This window comes from Kogia breviceps, chromosome 2 (assembly GCF_026419965.1).
Source record: "Kogia breviceps isolate mKogBre1 chromosome 2, mKogBre1 haplotype 1, whole genome shotgun sequence".
Classification (NCBI taxonomy): Eukaryota; Metazoa; Chordata; class Mammalia; order Artiodactyla; family Physeteridae; genus Kogia; species Kogia breviceps.
In genome coordinates, this window is record NC_081311.1 from 108091455 (window position 1) to 108116739 (window position 25285).

The following is a 25285-nucleotide window of genomic DNA, read 5'->3' on the forward strand; positions in this document are numbered from 1 at the left end:
TAAAGCCTGTAGGTTATCCTCTTAAAAGAGTGCCCCAGAATGATTACTTGGATGCAGGCATAACCACACAAGGAGGCTGAGAAAGCCCACAGTAGGGAGAGCTGAATTGCCAAGTGGCATTTTAGGAAAACAAAGGCTTGGCAAGATAAAAACTTCCACTTTCCTCCCCATTTACAGGCTTAATGTTATTAATAACTCAGATGTCATATTTACGCCATTATTGGCAGCATGCATACAATTTAAATATTTTAGCTTCCATTATACAACTGGATCTACATTACTGACCTTCAAGGGCCCCATTCATAAGGGATGAGGAAAGGGAACAATCAGCTACTTCATGCAAGGGCTGGCCAGCAGACTGGGTTTCCCAGCATTGTCAGACAAACCACCACACAGGGAATGCTTTGGAGCCGCTTGGAAATGGCAGGGTCAGGACAGAGAATGATAGGGGTGGGGGAGCTTTCAGGGCAGGGAGAGAGCCAAGGCTTTTTTTCTTTTTGAAAAAGAGATATCCCACCTTTGTTCCAAAGGAGAATGAAATATCCATTAAGACTGGTGACACTGGGAATTTTGTTTCAGCTCAGTTCCTTTTGTTGTGACTCCAGGGCAGAGGCGAGGAATCTGGGGTGACAAGGTTTCAAGCTAAGATGAGAAAGAAAAAGAATTCCTTCCAAGGATTTCTTCTATTGTCTCCTCAAGAATAAATATTTATAGAGAAAGTTCAAGTGAAGTCTTTTACAATGGTCACGGCTTTAAGACTAAGCCTTTGAGGGAGAACATGTAAAACTATGCTTAAATGAAGGGTGATCCAATTAGGCTTCCCAGGGTAAAAAACCAAGAAACCTCAAGGTAATTTCCTATGTAAAATCTAATTGTGTTCTCAAGTGGAATAGGAATACTACTTTGAATTATCCCAGCTCCATAGACTGCAGCAAAAATGTACAGCCAAATTGGATTCTATTTTAAGTAATTAAATTATTTGCCTTCACAGGATCTATAATTTGTCTTCAACAAATGTGATTTGCCTCAGAAAGATAAGACATTGCAATTTTTCCTCCAAAATGGATTTTCTGTGCCAGAAACAATTATGAAAAGTAGACCAAATAGTGCCTTAATTATATCCTGGTTATTATCTTTGAGTGCATGCCTGGAGTGCTGTGTGTGTGTGTCACAAAGTGAGACAGGTATGGCTACTATAGTTTAGAAATTATCTTTAAATGGAGACCAGAGCTGAAATGTACTCAAGAGCTTGGGGCTTGCACAATGGTAGTGTAAATAGCTACGGGTGATGTTACATAAGACTCCAAAATCTTGTGCAAAACGTGGGCACTGGGGAGCTCCCATCAATGGACCTTTCTTCTGAGCCCTGAAAGCACCAATTTAACTTTTATCTGCTTGGCTGAACCCTTGGGGTGCTAGATGTTGCAATAGATTAAGTGTTGAGATTTGCATAGAGGATATTGCAAGAGGGGTATTTTGGGCATGGTTAATTTTATGAAGAAAACATTCACTTTTGGCTTTTGGCTTTTATTTTCAATAGCAGTTCAGTTGCCTTATGACCAGGTGTTCTGGGGGACAATAGTGGGTAATGGTTAAGAGCAAGGGCTGGAAGGATGAATGGAGTCAGCTCCTGGTATGTCCCCTTGAAAGTGCAAGTTATGGCAAGTCTCTGAACCTCAGTCTCCTCGCCTGTCAAAAGGGCGTGAGGACATCTAGATTGAGAGGCGTAGATGTTAAGAGCATACAGTGCCTGGCTGGCACAGACCTGGAGTACACAAGGGGATGATAGTAGTAAAATCTAAAACATGGGATTGCATACCTTTTCTTCTTTATGCACATTTATCCTTCAGGAAGATTATCTTTCATGGCAGTATGTACTGGCTGGATATTTCTAAACTTCCATGAGTTAAGAGTGGTTAAGACTTCAGATACTGAAGTCACATTACCTGGTTTGAGATATTCATTGTGCTTACTTACTATACTTTGACCAAGTCACTTAAACTTTCTGTACTTTGGTTTCCTGCTCTACAAAATGTTAGTAATAATAGAGCCAGAGCCTATCATAGAGTTGTGATAAGGATTAAGTAAAATATTACAACTAAAATACCTAGGACAGGATCTGACATACCATGCAGGTATCTATTGTTATTTTTGACTTCTGCCAGCCAAAGGAATGTCAGTAGAAATCAGAACGTAACACTAAGTAGGTTTATCATGTACTTTTATTAACAACTTAATACAAGGCTGTACATTGTAGGTACTGAAATCAACCCACTCCTGAAAACTGAAAAACCAGCATTTCTATACCACTTCAGGCTTTGGTTAAAAGTGCCATCTTCTACAGCAAAATCACATAGTGTAACCAAACAATTTAAGAGCAGGAAAAAGAAAATGTGCCACTGGAATGGACAGATCATTTATTTACAAACAGCTGAGGATAATTTCTAGCTTAAGTGATTTCACTATACACTCTGGAATGTTCAGTTCCCTTTTCTACGGTCCTACAATGACATACAGCAACTAAGAACTTGGCCACAGGTCCTGCCTAGACGCTCATCAACATGAAACAACAACAAAAAATATTTATATAAATAGTCAATTAAACCTCACAAAAACTAAAGGCACACAAGAAAAAAAGTCCAACAGTCGATAAAAACTGTACAGTGTTGGTCAGTCTTTTATATCTGAAAAAAATGTGTAACTTCAGAAAAAGTTCTTTAATGTATAAAAGTCCAGTGTTAGCTGGAGTGAAAACTTGAAGACTCCGACTCGGTTGAAACAGAAGAATGTCCACCCCGCTTTCCCTTGGAGAGGATCTTCAGGCTGGACCCTCTGCTCACAGAGGTGAGTGCATGCTGGGCAGAGGTTTTAAATTTGGCCCCAAGGAAGGCATAGAGGATGGGATTCAGGCAACAATGGAAAAAGGCTAGGGCCTCGGTGATGGAAATCCACTTGTGCACAGTGCTCTCAAACTCACACCCTTGCTGGATGATTTCCAGGAGGATGAAGGAGTCGATGCTGATCCCAATGTAGTAGGGCAGCCAGCAGGCAAAGAAAGCCAGGATGAGGATAACTGTGGTCTTGAGGGCCTTCCGCTTCTGGTAGCCCTTGGAGTGTGACAGCTTGGAGATGATAATGCAATAGCAGGACAGGATGACGATACCTGGCAGGATAAGGCCAACCACGATGTGCTGAAACTGGAACACCACCAACCACAAGTCGGTGGGATAGAAGCGGTCGCAGATGTACCTCCCATCCGCCTCCCTGACGTTGGCAAAGATGAAATCGGGAATAGTCAACAGGAGAGCAGGTATCCAGACACCAACATAGACCACCTTTTCAGCCAACAGCTTCCTTGGCCTCTGACTGTTGGTGGCATGGACGATAGCCAGGTACCGGTCCAGACTGATGAAGGCCAGGATGAGGACACTGCTGTAGAGGTTGACTGTGTAGATGACATGGACTGCCTTGCACAGGAAATTCCCAAAGTACCAGTTTGCCACGGCATCGACTGCCCAGAAGGGAAGTGTGAGGACAAAGAGGAGGTCTGCCACGGACAGGTGCAGTCTGTACTTGTCTGTCATGCTTCTCAGTTTCTTCTGGTAACCCATGACCAGGATGACCAATCCGTTACCCACTATGCCAGTCAAGAAGATGATGGAGTAGACAGTGGGCAGAAAGATACGGTTGAAATGGGCATTTTCCTCCCGGAAGCAGGGTTCCTTTATGGAGTCATAGTCTCCTGAGCCCAAGTCATCCTCTGTGTAATTATCTGAAGAGAATATCTGAAAAAGGCAACGGAATGGACATTCACTTTCAAGTTCGGCAGGCATTCCCAAAGTTCAAAACAATGTTTCCGGTATTTAAAAAAAGCAATTTATAAAAACCAACTCAGCCCGGCCTGCTTCAGGAAATTCTGCTCCCACTGAAGTACTGGGGTAAGAGCACAAGGGAATTATTCTAGACTCCTACGACTCTCCTCCCATCTTCCCCCCCAGTCGCTTCATTATATCCCTCATTAGGAGAACCAGTTACAAAATTCTTTGTTTAAAACAAGAGAGCGATGAGATTTCTTTGGGTTCCAAAGTCACATCTTTTCTAACTCTTCTACCCCGCCCACTAGAGGGAAGGAAAAACCTTGGGAGGAAAAAAAACCAAAACAAAACACAAAGAGGCCACTCCTAGGCGGCATGATGGTGGGACTGGGGGCAGAATCTCATGTTCCGAGGAGCTGGGATTAACTTTCTCTATGAAGATTCGCCAGGAGAAGGAAGTGGGGAGGAAGAAGCACTGCGGGGTCCGAAAGACTCTTATTCTAAGGCATGAAACACTTTTCTCCACGACTGTCTAAACACAAACCATTCCGTACTTCAAGCAAGACGTAGTGGGGAAGGGGAATGCGGTCTTAAACGAAGGGCTTTGGTGCTTGGGGGCGGGGGTGGGGTGTCAGAAGCGGGGAACCCTCACTCCCACCGGCGCCGCTCAGGGGCGTGGGTTTCTCAGCCAAACCCATGTTTATCACTTGGCGCCTTTGGGACGTTAGCGAGCACAGCGTTTTAATGGGAGGGGAAAGTCACGGGGTCGGCACCCGTGGTCCTCGCCCCGAGTTTCATTTCCTCACTCTCCCGGGTCGCTTCCCATCCCGCCACGGATCCAGTTAATGGGGTGGGAGGTCTGCAAGCTGGAAGCCTCCAGGCGGAGGGTGCGCTGGGGGCCGGGTGGTCCAGCTCCAGCCCTCCGCGCGGCCCACCACGCCCACCGCCGGCAGGCAGTGGCTCAACGGTTTGGCCCCGCCGCACGCCAGGCGCATCCTGCAGGGTGCTGGGGAGAGATTGGGCGGCTCCGCCGCGGGAGCCTTTGAATCGCGCGCCGCTGGGGGAAACGAAAAGTCTCCCTACCGAGGGGATTTCAAAAGGCTCCAGGAAACCACCGACGGTTAAATGGCGCAACCGGGCTCGGTGAGAGCCCAACTGTCTCCCCACTTGCACCTGCGTGTCTGCGCCGCAACTACCGGCAGCCCAGGTGCCCTCCCAGCCCTTCACCCTTAGTCCCCGCCGCGCACACCTCGGGGTGCTGCTGCACCGTGACCGCTTATATACTCCTTCAACTTCTGCACGACCCCCAACTCCAGAACCCCGGGGCCCACTCGCGGCGCTGGCGACGCCCGCGATGTCTCTCCCTCAATCCTCAGTGGCGCGGGCTGCTCCCGGCCACCTCCCTGCTGCGGCCAACGCGCAGACACCTCAGCCAAGCGGCACGGTGGGTCCGCCCTCTGCTCACAGTGCCCGGGCGCTGGCACAGCTCCGCGGGCAGCAGAGTTTAGCGAACACGCGCCCAACGCCAAGAGTGGTCCCCAGGCGCCTCTGCCCCTGAAGTTAAGCAGGGGCGCAGTCTCCCTCTGGGAACTCAGCCCCGGCGCGCCGCCCTCCACCTCCAAATTCAGATCATGTAATTCGCTCCAAAAGAAACCCCCGCTCCCCCGAGGAAGAGACCCACGGTCTCTGGCAGCGCGCACATCTTCTGTGCACTTGTGCACAGAATGTTCTGTTTGCAAACAGCGTGCAAACCCGGCGCGCGCCGCAGAACTCGTTCCCATCTTCTCTCCTCTACTTACAAAAAGATTTCAGTCCACCGCCCCCCCCCCCCACTCGGACCGTAGCCAAGCGCATGAAAACTCCTTTCTATGCCCCTTCTCCGGGGCACGGGCACCTCCAATATTCTGGTCGTTTCGGCCCGGTCGGAGAGGGGTTGCGCTGTAAATTCATGTGTTTGTAATACGTTTAAGAAAAAGCAGGTTGAAACGACTTACATGGAACCCGTCCATGGTAATCGCTTGCTCTCCAGCCGCAGGGGGTACCGGAGTACTCAAGTCCTAGGAGACACTTTGATACCTGCTACCACAGCCAACAAACTGAAGTTTCCAGTCGAAGCTGGACTTTTATAAAAACACGCTCCGCGGGCGGCGCATGCGCCGTGCGGGTGGGCGAGAGGGCGGGGCCGGGAGAAAGGCGGGGTGGCGGGGGAGAGAGAGGCAGATGAGCGGGTGGAGGCCGCGAGGGAGGGGAGAGGGGGTAAGCACTCAGGCGGACCCCGCAGGCCAAGCCAGGGAAGCCCCTGAGCGTCTCACTTTAGCTCTAGCTCGAGGTCACCTCGTGAGTCTAGAGCTGTGGAGGGCGTCCCGGAGGCGTGCCGCAACTTGGGAAAGCGGGATGCGCCTGGAGGGAGGTTGAAAGCGCGGGCGACTGACGCGTCCCTGTGTGGCACGTCTATCCTTGCTCACATGGGTGGCATCCCAGACCCGGGAAGGCTACAGATGGAGACACTGAGGCCCAGAGAGGGGAAATGACTTGCCAGAGTAACCCGACCAATAGGCGGCAATGCTGGCAGCGGGTCCAACATCTGACTCCATTCCCTGCTCTTTCAGCACACGCAATCCATTCAGGAAATGAAATAAGTAAAAATTCTTTCTTCAGAGCACAACTGTGTATAACTAGGCATGCACATCCACAGTAATAGTACTAGAGTCAGGAAACACTTTCAGAAGAAGGTAGGATGATTTGGCATAATTCTGGAGGGAGGCTGTGATAGAGAAGTAGGTATGTATTCCCGGGTAACCAATTCGTGAATAGTACTTTAAAAAAAAAAAAATATATATATATATATATAATATATATGCTTTGTTCTCTTATAACAAAGCATATATATATATATATATATATACATATTTATGCTTTGTTATTAGAAAAACTTAGCGAATAGTACTTTTGTAACATATCACAAGGTACTTGGACAGAATCATTCATTCCCACAACACCCTGTGGGTGTTACCATTACAGAGATGCATTTAGTCAACAGATATTTAGTGAGGGCTGACTGCATGCCACGCACTGTTCCAGGTGCTGGGGATACAGCGGTGAACCTGGCAAAGCCCCCAGGCGGAGGAAACAGGAAGCAGCCCTGCAGAGATGAAATGCCAGGGTTGGCAGGAGATTCCAAGCCGAATCCACATCTACCGGCCCCGCATCTGCAGTCCGACCCAATACGGAGGACAAGCGTTGCCAGCGGTAAGAAATTAGGTTGGAGAGCAGGGCGGGGTGGAGTTGGGGTGGAGTCTGGACGCTTAACCCCAGACGGCTGGGGTTTGCAGTGGGCGCCCAGACAGTGCTTTCCAGTCTCGCGCCACTTCCTACCTGCCCAGAGCCTGGGTGGGGCCGGGGACCCAGTGAAGGACGGGGCCGAGAAATAGTGCGACCGACCGCAGGCGGGGGTGACGGCAGGAGTGACAGAGGGGACCGAGGTGTGAGCGTCAGCCGCCGGGAGAGGTGGTTGCGCTGCGACGCGGACCCCAGACGCCTTCCACCCTGGGACCCTCTCGAGAAGAGGGCTTGCCCAGACTGGACCTTAAGCACCACCCGCTTTTTCTTACAGATGAAACCTTTCAATCTGGAGGTGTTCCAGAGACAGTGGGTAGGTTGGGAACCGTATCTCTACAGAGCATAAGTTTTTCCTCTTTTGTCTGGACCCCTCCCCTAATATTTGTCGGTGAAGGTCCTCATCTACTGAAAGCTGATATTGGAGTTAGGAGGTGGGACTCTCAGAAACTGTCAATTTAGGACACAATAATGACGGGATAAAATCGGACATAATATTATGTTACGTAGAATTAATTTTTTAAGTCTTAAAAGCACTTTAAATTTTAATAAATCATTAATAAAATGTCAGGATCTTCACATTTCCATAAACCAGGTAGGACAGGCCATCCTATCAGCTGAAGGGCTGGAATTTCAGACAGGTTCCATGGCTTGCTTTTCTTGAAGCTTAGTAGTGGCAGAATCGGTATGTTTTGACCCAGAATGTCAGCAGCATTGTACCTCAAAACTCTTATCTTCACAATGGCTGAAACCTGAAAAGTGGAATCTCCCACACCCACCCAAAAAGGGGAGAGAAGGTAAATCCAGAGTAAAATGATTTGCACAATAAATATTTGTTGATTGTTTGAAGACAAAAGAAAGCTCCTTTCCTTTATCTGAGCTCTCCTTTAGATCCTTTTAGGTATATTGCTAGAAGGAAGAAGATAGTTAAGAGAACAATGAAATGCTATTTCGTGACTATCAAATTAGGCAAAAAATTTTCTTTCCAAAGATAATATTGGGTCTCAGGATTTGATAAGACCATCTGTCTCTCGCCTGTGGCTGGTGGGAATGTGGGTTGGGACATCCTTTGTGGAAAACACTTTATATTCAGCAGGAACCTTAGAACAGTAATTCCATAAGTTTCTATAGGAACTTATCCTAAAGAAATAGGATTTTGCAACAAAAGTATTCACGTTCATGGAGGCATTATTTATAATAGTGTAGTATCTGAACAGCCCTAAGTGTCCACTGTTAGTGGAATAGTTGAGAAAATGTTGGTACATCCTTATGTGGAATTCCATATGCCCATTGCAAATGATGTTTGCAAAGAATTTTTAATGACAGAGGAAAACGCTTATGAAACAGTAGGTACAAAAACCAGGATTCCAAACTGTGTATATAGCGTGATCTCAGTTATGTTAAAATTAGAAGAAGGTTGGAAGGAAAGCCAAAGTGTTTATAGGAGTTTTCATTTGGTACAGAATTATATTTGATTTTTTACTTTGTTTCTTGCGTTTTACTGTGCTTTCCAAATTTTCTATAGTAGACATGAAACATTTTCATGTTCAGGAAAAAGTCAATTATGATAAAAAAGGAAACAATCCCTTCTCATACCTTTCCACTTCCTAAAGTATTCGCTAGACGTGATAACATTTTCTATAATAGTCCTCCTTTCCTCTTTCTAAGGAATGGTCTCGGGTCATTTTCCTCTGGACTAATCCTACCTGAAGTGATTTTTTAAACGCTCTGCTGTTCTTAAAAACAAAGCAGAACAAAAAGCTCAAACATTTATTGAAGACTTGTAATATGCAGCCCACCTCATATAATCCCCTCAACAACTCTGGAAGGCATGTACCACCTCTACTCCACGGATAAGCAGAATGAAGTCCAGAGAGGGTGAGGAACTTGGCTGTGATCACACAGTGAGGATCTACACCCAGTCCGTCTGGCTCAAAGGCCAAGCTCTCTTCACTACATCACAATGTCTGCTTTCTCTGATGCGGAGATTCACCATCTGAAACTCCTTCCTCTGAAAGGTCATTTGGCATTTACTTACATGCTGCTTTGAGTGGCATCTCTTGTGACAATATTCAATTTTAAAATGAGTGTATAGCTTTTCTCCTCTCCCCCAAGTAGTCTAGGTTCCTTAAAGTGAATTCTCAGATATCCTCTATGCAACTAGCCCACTGATGAACAAATGATGGACTCCTTAATCGTTTACTGAAGCTTTGTTTAATGAATTAATGACTTCCCTGTGTGGCTCTGGCAACAGAGCTAGGCCTAGGGGCTGTCGGGGCTTGGCAGGGTCCCCAAGTTCTCAGTCTGGCTTTAGCCCAGGGAATAACTAGTCTTGGCTGTGGTTTGGAGGGGATGCTTGCAAATCCAGTGACACAGTGGCAAGCATTCTGCCACCTCCTGTTGCTCCCTCTGCAGCTGGTTGGTTTGTGTGTGAGCTTGTGTGCGTGTGTGTGTATCTGTCTGTGTATGACAGAAAGCTGTATTCTGTCCCCAGATAGGCTCAAAGCCAGTTGGGGAGAAAGCTTAGGGACAGACCTCCTCCTGATGGTGGATGGCAGGAGGCAGCTGCATCAAAGGCCTTCTGAAAGCACCAGGTCCCCCTGTTCCCTCCCTGGGCCCTCCCCTGTCTCTGAAAAGAAAAATTGCCACTTTTGTTTCTGACAGAGAAAAAAAATACCAACTTCCTTGATGGCAGTAGGGGATACTCAAAGGGACAAAGTTAATTTTTTCCCAAGTAATTTTTTAAAAAAGAAGCTATTTCTCAAGGGCCATGTAATTCTAACAGAGGGTTATATATCTCAAAGTGACAATGCTATCAAATGTCAACTATTTCCAAGCTGATATTAGGTGGGAGAAATGGTCCACCACCCCACTGGGTGCCACTGCACCCAGCCCACTCCCCATTCCCCAGCTCCTTATGTCACCAACACCTACAGGTGAAAAATGACTTTGGCAAATAAACCTGTCTTCCATCTTGCAGCTATATACCAATTTAGGAAGATTATTAATGTTTTTCCAGGTATCATTTTTATCCTAAATTTAAGTCATATCTTGAGTTTCTAAAAGGTCTGATTTCGCTAAAATGAGATTATTCATGATTTCCATTGAAGCTCTGTAGCAGTCAAAAACAGTTAACGAAATTGCCTTTACAAAGAGAAAAGCTAGACGAGTAAACAAATACAGCCAATTTAGAGTCACTCTGGTAAGTCATTTTAACAAAGCAGCCACTTAATTGACAGTGCAATGATCATAACTTGACTAATTCCACTGCCAGGAGGATGTATTACTCTCAGAGTTTGCTGGGCTCATGTGGCAGGTGTGGTGTGTGGATATGAAGAACAAACAACAAACAGACTCAGTGCTGCTACCTCAAAAATTACGGTGTCAAGCTGGGAAAGAGGGCATGACTTTAGGAAATAATTGAGTGAGAAAACTCTGTTCTCCATGGAGAAGGCTTGTCATTGTTTTCCTTAAACCAGTAATTTATTGGCGGTGACCTCAGGCAGCTATATAACAAGAGGAAGTGTCCAGAGCCCCGTGGACAGTCTGCTTTCTAAAGAGAATTATGCATCCATGGCAGAGCCAGGGTGCTCCCAGAAATGTGGTGATCTGATCACCCATACAGATGGGCTCTGAGATCATTCTACCAAGAGTTTTATATTAGCAGAAGGACAGGATGGGAACTGTGTGTGTGTGTGTGTGTGTGTGTGTGTGTCTGTGTCTCTGTGTGTGTGTGTGTGTGTGTGTGTGTGTGTGTGTGTAGAGGGAATTCATGCAATGTTCTTGTATGAGCAAGTTCTTAAATCCAAAGCCATAATCAATCTGGCTGTAAGTAGCCAGAGCTACCTGTAAAGGTCTAAAGCACCAGTGACAAATCCTAAAAACCTGCAGATACTGTAAATGAATGAGGCAATAGGGAGTGTTAGGGACTGTGAAGAAATGGAGGGTACATACCCTGTCCAGAGTGGGTAGCCACTACCCTTGATTGCCCTATGTGGGAATTTGGGCCATATCTTCCAATTTTTTAAAGAGAAGCTGAAAGTCCTGATTTGTTAAATGTGAAATCTCTCAACTTTAAAATGTAGATTCAAAACAAACAAGTAAATGAACAAAAGCTTTATAAGCTTCCAGTTTACACTGGCCTACGGTATTGGCACTAGGAATCAAAAGAATAATTGGGGGTTGGGAGACCTGGAAGGATGGAACAGATACAGACAAGGGCAACAGTGCCAAATAGTCAGAATCAGCTTCAGAACCCTTTTGCAGTAGCCTCTGTGCCATAATTTGTCCATTACGCCAAGACTGAAATTAATCACTTTGGATTTCCCAAATTGATTCTCCCCTCTGGCTCCCACTGTACTCAGGTTAATATTTAGGACCCTGAAGAGAATTAACTCAACTTCTGTGTGACTCTGTTTTATTCCCCCAAACACCTCCCCATCCCTAGGCTCTCAGCCTTCTTGGCTACCTTGCATGCATGAATGCTGGGCCGTTACTCCTTTCAGCCTTGTAGGATAGCTTCCTTCGGGAAGACGGACATTCCTTCCTCTTCTCTTTAAACAGGAACGCTGACAGTAGAAGGAAGGATTGCCAGCTGAACAGTGAAGCTTAGTGGTTCGGAGCACAGGACTTTGAGCCAGCTCATGTAGACACTTGAGTGCTGACTCCACATCATTTCCAGCTCTACATGGAGGGGCATCACAGCTGGGCAAACGTATCTCGCAAATCTGTTTCCTTAGCTGTAATAGATAACAACAGCATTTCCATTTTTGGATTGTTGGGCGGATTAAATAGGAAAATGCATGTAAAGTCTTTCTCACAGCATGGGGCACATAGTAAGTGCTCAATAAACATTACCTATTATTAATATAGGCTCATATCTCAGCTGTTGAAATGTCTTTCTTGTCATTGGAGGGATTTGATTAACCAGGCAGATGGCTTTCTCCACCATTACCCAGAGAAGTGAGATAAGGGGAAATGGAGCCTTCAGTAAAGTGTGAAATATTCTTACTTCTAATTGTGGGGCAGAAGAGAGACATCTGATGGAGGAAGGAAAGAGAAATAAAGTTTCTCATATGTGCCTTGAAAGCCCTCTCCTGTAGTTACAGAGACTCGGATTCAGGCTTGGGAGGAGTCTTTGAACCCATTTGGTCTCCATTCCAAGGAGTTCCTTCTACAACTGTATGGGGTGGTGCCACCTCTGAACACTCCCAGGGATGGGCAACCCATTACTCGGAAAGGGAGCCCATTCACTGGTGGGTGAACCTGATCACTGTTCAGCCCTTTCTCCTAGGCACCTGCCTCCCCCATTTTCTACCTACTGGGTCTAATTTAGCTAGAGCTCAGCTGGATGAGATGCTGCAAGAGGAAGCCAAAGAGAGCAGAAGCCAAAACCATCCATAGCTAAAGCACAACCTGCCTGCCCTTCCTGAGACACTGATTTCTGTAGCTGCAGGGATGAGTCTAATGAGAGGCCTCTTTGTTCCATTAGCAAGTTTGAGAGTGGAATCAGGCCAGGTTAGGGTTTCTTTTCATAAAGAAAATCATCTCCAAACATGGAAGATTTGGGGATTAAGTGACTCAAAAGATTTAGTGCTGGACTTTTTAAAGCCTCCTGAGTCTTTCCGATGTACTCGTTGTCTTGGAAAGAGAATGTGGGAAAGTGTCAGCTAATCGAGAGTGAGATTAACCCCATCTTTGCTTGGTCTTACATTAGGGGAAGCCAGGTTAAAATGAATACTTAAAAAATTGTCTGAAGGAACTTCCCTGGTGGTCCAGTGGTAAAGAATCCGCCTTACAATGCAGGGGACGTGGGTTCGATCCCTGGTCAGAGAACTGAGATCCCACATGCTGCGGGGCAACTAAGCCCATCTCACAACTGCTGAGCTTGGGTGCCTCAACTAGAGCCCGTGTGCTGCAAACTACAGAGCCCACGCGCCCTGGAGCCTGCGGGCCGCAACTAGAGAAGAGAAAACCCGCAGACCACAACTAGAGAGAAGCCCACGTGACAGTAGAAGATCCTGCATGCCTCAGTGAAGATCCCGCCTGCTGCAGCTAAGACCCGATGCAGCCAAAAATAAAATGAATGAATGAATGAATAAATAAATAATAAACCTTTAAAAAAATTGTCTGAAGATCCATGCCTAAATGGGTTTCTTTTTAGCAGGTGCTGATGGCTGCCTGGAGAAAACCTTGCTTTCTCATCTAGCTGCCCCTCCGACCCCTTTCAATCAGAAAGCTCAAGGCGTTTCCTGGAATCTCTGTAAACTGAGGATGGCTCTGTGTTGGAGCGATTTCTTTTTAGATGGAGGGAATGAAATCGTTTTCAGAGTTATTTAAAAATATCGAGGTGGCGTGTTTCAGGTTTTCTTTCTTGTTTTTCCAGTCATTGATCCCTGTGGGTAACTGGTTGCGGCATCATCCTCCGGGGTGTTTTTACTCGGGTCCAAGTTGCCGAATGCAGCCCTGTACGGGCCTGCCTGCCTCTGAGAGCTGTGATGGGGCAGCCCCTCATAGGGAGCGGACACCAAATGTCCCGGGTCTGCCCCACTGTCCCTTTATGGTTTGGAAATCAGCTCACGTGCAGATAGTTTATTACTTGTTTAGGGGCAGAGGAGAACGACCTCTTTGGCGACACTGAACAACTGTGAACAACTTGGATGGATCCTTTCCACAAACAGCTCTCCGTTTGCATGTCCAGATTGCTGAGAGCTGTATCTTTGATGATAAATGGGGGGGTATTCCAGCTCCATCTTCAAGCTTCCCCCTAAAGTGATTTTGATTAGGCTCCTCAAGACTGGATAGGAGTTTTCTTCTCTGCCAAGTAAATTTTCGCTTCAGGGTTAGGGTTCTGGCAGCTGGTTACTCTTTTGGGGGGCATTTTTTTTCCAGCTGCCTTTCGTGCCACCCCATATGGAGTGTGCTAAGGTTTTTGTCATACATTGGCAATTTGTCAGGCTAAAAAAAGAACCACCCTCACTCCTTCAACCAAATACCCTCCCCCAGCTTCTCTCTTACACCCACACTGTCACACACTTACACTGATACACACACACACACACACACACACACACTATCATAACCAGTCACCCCAGAAACCCATGTTCTCCGGCATTTCTGAATTTTTTGGTGTCCCAGCAACAGCTTCTTTCTCTCTTCTCTGTCATATGCCTGCCCTGTATGCCAGTCTCAATTCTAGAAAAGGGCAGGCTTGCTTGGGCACTGCCATGAATTTCTACCCGGGCTTCTGTTTAAGAGTTTAAGTGCTGGGGGTCACCAGCCTGGCTCCCTGGTCTCTGGTAGGTAAAGACTGCCTCTGCCCTTTTATGCTAAACATAAACCTTTAATTGGCCCTCCTTTCTGGTGAGTCCCACAAGAAATCCCTGGCCTTGTCCTTGAAAGCATGAATATAGAGAAGATATCTCTTCTGCCCATTCTCCACCAGCCTAGAGGGTTTTGTTGAACTTTGTTTACTTTCTATAGTTTGTACTGTGAAAAGATAGGCTATTTTCCAAATCTGAAAGAAAAACCATGATTAAGTATATTTTTTCCAACTGTATGCTTTATTTTCTCCTTGGAAATCTCTGCTTTACCCCCATCTTGAGTCAGAGAAAACCATTTAGAATGCCCTGCTCTTCTGACCTGTCCCTGGCCCACGCCTTTGTGTCCTCCGCAAACAGAATGAGCTGTCTTGAGTGAATTCTGCAGAAGAAAGAGCTGAAAATGGGGGCATGTGAGGCATCTACAAGAATCAGAAATTGGCAAAAGTAAGCCAATACAGTACAGTGTGTGAGGGGATTTCTCTCCCCCCGTCACTGTCCCACTTTGTAGTGAGTATAGAGTTTTCCTCTTTTCTCCCAACAGCAAAGGAAGTGGGTTTGACTGTGTGAGCTCTCCCTTCTTTGTGTTGCCTGGGGCAGAGGTGTATACACGTGTGTATGTGAGTGTTTGTGTGTGTGTGTGTGTGTGTGTTCTTCACTAGCTAGAGGCAGTGTTGTGGGTCCCATAATCCCCTTGGTCCTGAGTCCCCTTCTAGAGTTTCCACAGAAGCAGAGGCAGCCACAGAATGCCAGGTGTACCTGTCTGGTGACAAACACCCCTCCCACCCCACCGGGGAGGACTCTAGAGAGTCCCTCACCTGGCTTCTGGAGGTGAAGATTGTGAAGAGCTAAAAAGAGTTCTACCCATCTGTCCACCCATTCTATCTGTTTGTCTAATATCTGCAAAGACAATGAAGTGTAAAGCAGCAGGCCATGTCCTGGAAGCTGGAGGAGATGGATCTCCCTGGGTGTGACTGGGGTTTAAGGGACTAATGGAAACGTGAGTGGGGACCACACAAGACGACCTTGTCAGGCAAGTTGCTTTGCGGACTCTAAAGCGCCAGACAACTCTCAGGGAGTAACTATTATATTAATCGTTTATCTTGTGGCACTGATGTGAAGACCATACAGGGTCATGGATGAGGCTGCTTTGTAAACGGCAATAACAGTAAATTAAAAGTTAATTATTATAGAGATAAGATGTTTTAGTTAAATCTAGATGGAGTATATGAGCAAGGCTAGTTTCTACTTGTTAAGGCTTCATAAATCACAGGAACCAAGTTTCAACCTGAAGACCCCAGCCCTGCTGTGAGAAGTGGGGGAGATAATGGGATGATAGAGTCTGCCCCTGGGGTCAGACCAAGGTTGGTTTAAGTCCTCTCACAGTGCAGGCAAGTTTCCTTGATTCTTCTCCCCTTCGGATCTGGAACACACACTCTCACACTGCCCCAGATCTGTCCCACAGCATTTTATTTAATTTTTCCATTTCTTTTTATGATTTGCCTTCTCCTCTCTTAGTGGATTCTCTTCCTGCTCTCTCTAGCCCCTTCTGAGCTCCTTTACTGCTGAGGCCTCTTCAGTACCTGTTTCCCTCCTTCCCTTCTTCCCTCCCTCCCTCCCTTCCTTCCTTCCCCATTTCCTTCCTTCTTTTCTCCTTTTCACAAACTGTTGTGAGTGCCTATGATGTACACAGCTCTTCTAGGTGGTAGGACAGAAACTAGACGAATAGCATACAATCCTTGGTCTTAAGACATTTGAGTCCAACATAGGAGGCAATATAGGAACATAGATAAATGTAACATAAGCCAGAGCAGAATGGACAGTGTAAGCGAAGTAGAAACAAGGTCCAGTAGAGAAGGAAGAGGTCTTTCACACAGGAGATGTATATAGAATGGGTAGGATTTTGACTTGGAAAGAGTTGGACAGGAAGGAGGACATTCTGACTGAAATGAGAAAGCTTAAACAAAACAATCAGGCAGTTTGACTGGAACGTAGGTTGGAATTCTGTCTGGAGAGGCACGTTGAGGCTAGAGCATAGTTTGTTCTATAGGCAAGGCTGAGAGGTCTGGACTTCATAAAATAACAGGAAAACTGTGAAGATGTTGAGCTGGTAGATATTATGGTCAGAACCATCTTTTAGAACAATTAGTCTGTAAGTGGAGTGTAGAATGGGTTGGAAGGAGGAAGCTGAGGTGGGGAGAGCAGACAGAAACCTAGTTGGATAGCTCAGGTGGGAGGTTGTAAAGGTCTGGGGTAGGTGGATAGTGTTGGGAATTGGAAGGAGGCTAATGGATAAAAGAGATCTTGGGGAACTAGCATCTGGTGACTCATTGATGTAGGATTGAGGAGGTCAGGGTGACTGGAATTCCAGCTAGGGTGTGATGAATAGAGGTCGGGGGAGAGGCTATTGGGGAGAGCGGGGTGGTGCTTTTTAGAGAAAGCCTGAAGGCTTCTCTTTTTATTTTTCAAAGTGTGGGTGTTGGTTGCACCTGCCTGTGGGCTTCCTGTGGCAATGTGTGTCTGATGCTATCCTGTTACTGATGTCATCGGGTGACTCCATCTACGTGCACATCTTTAGAAGATAAGCACCATAGGTGGCAAAACGTGACAGACCAGGAAAAAAAAAATGTTGGTTTCAAGATGCTTCTTAGATCCTTACACTTCTGAGGCCTTTGACTGGGTTGAAGCAAGCACCCTTGCTTCCAGAACTTTACTCCTATAATATTATAAGAGTTGCTTTGCTGAGTGTTCTGGTCTACCTCTGAATGTCCAACTTTGGTTCCTGAGTGAGGCTCAAGGCTGGCCCTAGATATAATTTGCTATAGGCATAATTTATCTTCAGATCCATTTTCTCTTTTTTTTCTTGGCCTCAGATCACTTTTCCGGCTCTTTGGTTATGCATTGGTGGCCCCTTTCAAACACTGTTGTTCCACGATTGGATTCTTTGGGGGATATTTACTGTTCGGGAGCAAGTGAGTGCAGGTGGACAGGCCACCGGGCTATGCCCCTGACAGTGTGGCACGTGCTGGTTCCCGATCTTTGGGCAGTGGACCCCCAGGAAAGTTATTGTAAAAGATCCAAATATTCCCAAGTCCCAAATCTTGCTTCAGACCGAATAATGAGCTGCAACTTTTCAAAAGACATGTGGATGCTGTTGTGATGAATAAAATACCAAATTTATTTGAACGTGTCTTGAATTCATAATTTTGTGTGTTTGGGGACTTGTGTGTATAGTTAAGCATGTTTTTCATTAGCAGACACTAATGGCTTGACCAGCTTTCCTCTGGTGGTTCATGAAACTTTGTGGTTGTTAAAAGTGATCTTCTGGTTTGGCTGAGAAAAGGCAGCCTGGAGGGGGCAGAGTTTTTGTCTGTACCTGGAGCCTACCCCCACTTGGGCTGCCAGGGAGAGAGCTTGGGAGATAAGCAGAGTGGAATGGGATGAAAAGAAGATTTGTCTGTACACCAGTACCACTCGGCTTGCAGCAGGGAGCTACCAACCAAGAACCAGCCAAGTAAGAAGGCTGTTATTTGGGAGGCAGCTTCCAGGTCCTGGAAACCTACCTTCCCATCCTGGGCAGGAATCTCTCCCTGATGGAACCTCCTGGAAGGGTGAACATCTAGTTCTGCCCAGGCCCCTGCCTAACAGGTACTACTACTAGGTACTAATTCAACTAGTAGGTAAGTTAATTAGGACCACTACTATGTAAAAATCAGATCCCTGGGCCTCAACCATGGTGTTTCTGATTCAGTAGGACTGAGGCGGGGCCTCAGTGTTTGTATTTTTAAAAAATGCTCTAGGTGATTCTGATGTCAGCCAGAGTTGAGACAGAAGACTGCTAAGAAAGGACACAAATACCCTGTTATAAGGCTTTTTGTTTGTGAAGTGTTCACTAATGCATGAACAGCATCATGGTGAGGCTTCTGCGGTTTTTTTTAAATGTGCCTCTTCTTACTTCTCACACCCACCCTGGTAGATAGATCCCTATTTCAAAAAACGGATGAATTAGGGCCCGGGGAAGTGAAACCAATGTGCTGGCTGGGGAGTGACAGTTGGAACCCCAGTGTACAAATGAAACCGGGGACACTGGGTGTGACGAGCTCTTGAGGAGGGATAAACAGTTGTGACTTTGAGCCCACAACTGAGATTGGCAAACATAAAGCAGGCACCAGCCCAATGGAGGGGACTGATGCTGCTAAAATCAGGGGAGGGGAAGTGCTCTTTAAGAAGGTTCTGACATGCCCAATTCTTCCATCCATCCAGCCTACCTTGGGCAAAGGAATGGAATCCGTTTAAGAGCTTGGGCTCTGGGGCTAAATGACGTGGGTTTACTAACTGAGAGGCTTTGGGCAAATAGCTGGATGTTTTAGGGCCTCGGTTTCCTCATCAACATGATGATAATGCAAAGTGGTGCCTACCTCTTGCCATGAGTCCAGCCATCAACATCAATGTTTAAGGCACACCTGGCCTGTGCTGGTCCAGGGCTGAGGATACCACTCTCTAGAAGCCGATAGAAGCGCATGTCAAGGATGCAGAGGAGGGAGAAGGGCATCAGAAGCTCACATCATTCTTCACATGAAGGAGTGTAGGACCAGGGAAGCCAGATGTCTGCATGCTCTCTCTTGCACCCCATAGCCGGGGGTGTCTCACTGGGTTCCTCCAGAGGCCGGTGGTGAGCAGGAAGATGGCAGCCACCATTTCTTATGGTTGCTCCAGTGTGTGGGTGACAAAGCTCTGCTTCCAATGCATCAGCTCACCTCCCATGTCTCCTGCCTGGTGCCTGAGGAGTGAACCTCTCATTAGGAGAGACTCTTCTTTTGGTCACATGGATCCCAAAGATCACTGGGACTTAGGTTGTTTAAGATGTCACTTAGAAGTTCAAATCTGCTCACAGATGGGCCCCAAGAGAGGAATGGCTCCTCTGTCAAGGCCAATCATGTGATGTATCCTCATCTACATGTGGCCTTGCTGCCTTGCGTGCAATGACATCTCAGCCCACAGAACTGTTAAGGTCTCTAAACCTATAACCTCCAGGTGACCTTCCCCAGGGGAGTAGCAGAACTGTTATGAGCCTGTTCAAGGCTCTTCCTTAGAGATGAGTCAGACTTTTCTAACTAGTCTGCTCTAGGTTGGAGTTAATGCCACCAGCAACAGTCCAGGACTGCCTAGCAGCTAGGCGTCCATAGGAATACACCTCCTCTCTCCTGCAGCCTTGCATTTTCCTGGCATTTCCTCCAAGTTAACATCTTGCTAGAACAGTGGAAGTTGACATAGAATGTCAGCTGTGTTCTATGTAATATACGGCTGCCCACAAGGTAACACTTCAGCCTTGTATGTGAGGGAGGGGCATATTTAATATCCCTAATCCCATTGTTTTTTAGGACCCTTCGTTCCTCCTTCGCACCCCATTCTCAGGCAAACTCTTTTGCTCCTTGATTTTAATAACCCTGTGGATGGGCCACGAGAGAGCAGAAACCGAGCCCTCTCTGCTGTCGATAATTATAGTTCTTCTTCTCGGAACTCCTTTCTTTTTGTAAATGTGTACCAGGTGCCCCCGAGTAAAAGGTGATACTCTGTCTGTTTGGTAAAGGCATCCAGATAAGAGCAGCCGAAACCATCAGTTCCCCACAGAGACGCGGTTTCCTCGGCCCCTGTCACCACATTAAATGTTCACTCCAGATCACTGGCTGAAATGAGTCAGTGGTCCTTTCAGAATTCCCTTTAGCACAGGGTTTCAAAAAAATCTGCGATTGAGATTGTGATTCATTTTTTTCTTCACTGCAGTTGACTATTTGCATTCTCCTATGGTGAAACTCAGCCTGTCTTTTCAGGTGTTGAGAAAGAGACAACAAAGTGGAGAAGGGGGGAAAACCCTAGCTACCAAAGGAAAGCCTGTGAGCTTTCTTTCCAAGTGTATGAAAAATGCTTCTCAAAATCAGATTCTAAAACTGAGCCGAGTGGTTTGCTGTGTGCAGCTTTCTCCTGGCTTGGATTTTCTGTAATTCTTCTTTTTAAAGGGCAACACATCTTCTTTCTGGTTGCCGTCATCCACTCAGCCTCCCTGACCTCCCAGAGTCTGGCCTCATCTGACCTATCCAGCAGCACCTTCCTGGTCCTCTTCATCAAAGATGCCTACTCCATCCCTGGGGTCTCCTCACTGACTTCTCACCAGCCCAGGTGGTGGTGACTCTTCTATGGGGACGGTGTTATCCACCCATTTCTGGACCCCCCCCCCCGCATTGATTCAAATCCTTCCCATTTTAGAGCCCATTTGCAATCCCACTTGATGGCTAAAAGGTTCTCAGTTGACATTCAGCTCTTTTCTTCCCCAGATGTTTACTGAGCACCAACTATGTTCCAGGCACTAGACATGAGAATACCCATGGCCAACCAGGAACCTGTCCTCGCAAGGCTCTCAGGAACCCAGACAAGTGCACAGGCACTTTAGAGTCCAACCTGAACCAAACCCAGGAAGGCTTCCTGAGAGAGGTGACCTCAAAATGAAGACAAAACCAGTAAGTTAACAAAGTGAAGGGAGTAAAGAGGGAGAGCATTTCGCTTTTTTTGTATGAGATGCTGTTAAGCATTTTGCACCCTACTTTGCATTCATTTGTATTGTTTCTATGCCTAACGTGTACATGTTGTTACCTTCAAGATATTATGACTTCGTGAGGGCAAGAGTCTTTGGTACGTTTCCACTTATCCTTCCTGGGGCTTAGCACAGTGCTGAATACTTTGCAAGGAAGGAAAAATAGCATATATTATGCCTGCTCTGTGCCCACCAAGTTGTGTGCAAGTGGAGTTTCAGTTACTATGTTACTGAAAGGAATTGGAGTAGTATGTCTATGGCAACACCTGCAGCCTGGAAATCAGGAGGCTGAGTAGTTGTGCGACGTTGGGTGAACCTCTAAATTTCCTCCGGGCCTGGATTTCTTCATCTGTGGAATGAAGGGATTCCACTACAGCGTCTTCCAGCTCTGTGATCCGCTTTTGCCTGTGGCCACGCAGGGCCATCTGGTTGTTGTGGAACCGGTGGGAAGACAACGGCAGAAGACAGTTCAGGGGTTAAGTCAGGAAACCCAATGTGGAAATGAAACCGCAACCCCAAGTGCTTCAGTGCTAGGCCAGTTGGAGACCAAGGAAAGGATGCCCCTGAAAAATGACCCCAGCGCGGGCCTATCGCCTCCCTCCTCTTTTCTGTGCCCGGTGCCTGATGTGCTCAGTGCGAGCTGCCAACCAAGGAGGAACAGTGCTCGCATGGGCTTTGTTCTGAGAGGCCAGTGGAGCATCAACACCTGCAGTCTTGTAACCTAGGCTACAGAAATAGCAAGTGGGTGCGCAGAAGGCACGTTGATGTGATAGACAGCGCTAGGTACAGACGCTTACAGCCAAGCTTTGGTGCTAAAAACACCTAGTTCAGGACATTATGTACTAATTCAAGGGGTGGCCCCCCCTTCTCTCTCTCTCAGACTTTTCAAAACAGGAAGAAAGTTTTGTTAACTGCAGATACCAATAACCCATGTCCTTCTACAGAGATCTTTCTGGAAGCCATCCAAGACAGCTACCTTCACTAAGGGGATGCTAATCACTTTTTTTTTCCTCCTTTTTTTTTTCCTCTTTACTCTGAACTTCTGGTAGCGTTTGGAAGGTTGGCACAAGGCCATCTGAAACCACAGTGAGGTGTTAGGTAATCATGTTCTCATTAAAATGCTGCTCTGTGGTTTAATTTTTAACGGTTTTTCTGCAGCTTGGAAACACACATACTATATTTTTGAGGCAAAGAGAGACTTTGTTTACAGGCAAAAAGGCGGGAAGATGGGCAGCCTGTAAGATACTTCCTTGTGTGTTTCCAGAAAAGAAGCAGCCTCTGTCATTCTAGAGAAGGCAAACGGAGCATGAGTGTGGCACTCCTGGGGCTTTCTAGAGATGGATGATATTTAAGTGACCCTGGGGACAAATATCTTAAAAACATCCTAAGACAGGTCAGATTGAAAGTATCAAGTAGTATCTATTCATGACCATTTGTCCATTTAGTCACTGAGTTGAGCACTTTTATTGAATGTCTACCAAACACCAGGTACTGGATTAGGCCCTAAGGATGGGGAGGTAGAAGCCACTACCCACCACCAGTTGGGGTGGCAGGGAGGAATTGGGCACACACTACAGTGGGGTGAGCGAGCCCTGTCTCTTCTCATCCCCACCTCTGAGGATTTCCCACTTGGGGCTCTTTGAATTTTATCAGTGAAGACAGCAACCTAAAGCCCAGGGGTATCATTTTCTTTTTAAAAAAGATGATAATAAAGCCCCCAAGTGCTCCCATTAGACAGTCTTCTAGGAATTGCCTCCAACCAGCTGGGCTCTGTGACCGTGACAGGTCCTTGACTCAGCCACTCCGGCTTTTCTGTTTGCACATTCCCAGCAGTAGGATCTTGGCTTCCTTCCTACTTCGTCCATTTGACTCTCAGCTTCCCCGAGGCCTTACAGAAACTGGGCTGGCCCCTGTCATATCCTTTCAGAGACACAGACAGAAAAGCACCTGAGCCGCTGGGCACATAAGATGATGGCTCCAGGAAAACTGACTAAATTCAGCCCCAGGTAAACTGGACAGACCAATTCGACTCCAGGTCTAATTTGAGCACTTCAGACCAGACCTCTTCTGGTAATAATAGGTAAAAATTCTACCTGTTCCAGAAATGGGTGAAAAAGAAATTCATCTTTGGATCTTTTTTTCCCCTCCAACTTTCTTCCTTTTTCTTTCCCATCTGTCCTCACTCTTAGAGCCCTTTCTCTTTCTCTCTCTTTGGTTTGACCGAGTTATTGTATGCATATTAATGGAGAAATTTGCATAGTTACTTTTGGCATTTATTTTGAGGGATTCAGGTTTTCACAAAGCACTTACCACAGGCTGAAATTTAGAAGTGCCTTGTTTTTCCTCTTTCAACCATTAAATACTTGACTGAATTGAGACATTCAAAAGGGGTCTTTAAAAACATTTAAAAATCATTGTGAAGGCTTTGGATATAACTAAAACCCCTCTCACTGGTGAACGTTTTTGTGGCAAGTCAAATTCGTGACACTTTACTGGAGGTATTTTATATGCCCCAAAAGGTGAGTGTAGAGTGCACTGGACTGATTTCATGTTAGTTTCTCAAAACATTGACATTAAAGCAGGTAAAAATCAGTGTGGTTTTCTTCGTGGGGCGTTTCACTTTGACTTTCAACCCTGTGTCTGAGGGTTTGATGAACCAGAAATGCAAAGTGAAACTTGGGAGTGTGAGTACATATCATGGCACACAGACTTCTATGAATGGGAGCTGAGTTCCTGTTGAGTTTCTTATCAACATTTACTGTTTGTGGGATGTTACCCTCTACTCTTCATAGAAAATATGGTCCTTTGCCTTGAAGAAACTTAACTTTAAAATAGATGTATTGTCAGTCAACCATATAGCAAGATATTTTCTAGTTCTTCTCTTCAAAGTTTCATGCTCTCATGGACTATTTTATTTAAACCAGAGGTGCCATCTTTGGAGAGTGGGTTGCAAGACTTCCTGGTCCCTGTCATCTGGAAGATTAAAGGAAAGGAATTGTGAAAGGCGAGTGCTCTGTGTAACATCATTACCATATTTGGATAAAGTGCCCCTCTGCCCACAGCCTCCCTCTTACCACTCCCCAACCTCCTTTGGCTGTGGCAGCTCTGGAAAGCAATGGAAAGGACAGAAAATGTGGAAGAGGAGCTCTGAGCCACTGAAAATGCATTTTTTCTGTCTTCCCACTTTTGACTGCTTGGACTCAAGGAAATCAGTAAAATAGCATAAAGGAAGCCCACCCAGCGTATTGCTCGTGCGTGTACATTTAACGTCTCGAATGCTGAATTCACTCAGACTCCTGAAAGTTTTGTGTAAAACGTGGAAAATGTACAGAAGAACTTTCTTCATAATAGTTTAACGAGATTTAGTGTTCAGGGTGGATGTATGGGTGTTTGCCTGTGAAATGAAGGTGGCTCTTAGGTCCTGAAAGCCCATTGAGTACCTGAGCTGGAAGGGGGCTCCATCAAACCTCCCCCCTCCCCTCAATTGCTTGCTTACAGTTGTTAAAGTTTAGCCCAGGAGGGATGAAAATCTGAGATCAAATGGCAAGGTGCTATTGTGCTGTCTCTGTGAGAGAGTTTACACATGCTCAGAGTTTCAGACATGATTGACAGAGGAGTGTGTGTGAATCAAACCCCTTGTTCTGTTTTGCAGTCACAAAGAATCCTTTCCCTTTGAAACCCAAGAAGGTCTCCTTCTTCGGACCTGTGGAGGGAATTAGGTAGCAAATAACCATGAATATTTTTTTAAAAATCCATTAAAAGTTTAATTGATGGAGCATTTAGGAATTTTAGGATGGCTTTCTTAGTCTACCTTCCAAATGCAGCCACCTAATACTAATACTAAGAGGTATATTTTCTTCTTGAAATCCTCCAATTTGACCTTGGTTATAATTTAAACTTTAAATACATTTATTTTTATCTAATTAGATGATATTAAGAGAAAACTGACCCAACGATCAAAAGCTTTCTTTCTTTCTTTGCTTGATAATAACTCAGAGCAGAATCCTATATAGAGATTAGTGATCCTGTGGAACAAAGATTTTGTGTTTGGCTTTCAGAAATGGTTGTGCAAATATTCAGTCTGAAAGCACTTTTAATGGCCAAAGATGGAGGAATTGACAATTGGGAAAGGCCAGGTGGACCTGAGCTGGGATGAGTGGTTTCTTGGCCGAGAGCCGATTTCTCATGATGAAAGCTGGGAAAATTCACTCGGGGAGAGTAATCCA

General features: G+C 46.0%; 1 protein-coding gene and 1 long non-coding RNA gene across 2 annotated transcripts in view; one reads left to right on the forward strand and one right to left on the reverse strand.

Annotated features, from left to right (window-relative positions):
• The window catches only part of LOC136793705 (uncharacterized), a 194971-nt gene that overhangs the window by 127607 nt on the left and 42079 nt on the right, over positions 1-25285 (forward strand). The window lies entirely within an intron of this gene.
• On the reverse strand, positions 2205-5950 carry CXCR4 (C-X-C motif chemokine receptor 4). The gene is made up of 2 exons (XM_059052047.2): positions 5810-5950; positions 2205-3785 (listed from the first exon to the last, which is right to left on the reverse strand). The coding sequence occupies exons 1-2, from the start codon at positions 5822-5824 to the stop codon at positions 2739-2741; spliced, it is 1062 nt and encodes a 353-aa protein (XP_058908030.1). The 5' UTR covers positions 5825-5950; the 3' UTR covers positions 2205-2738.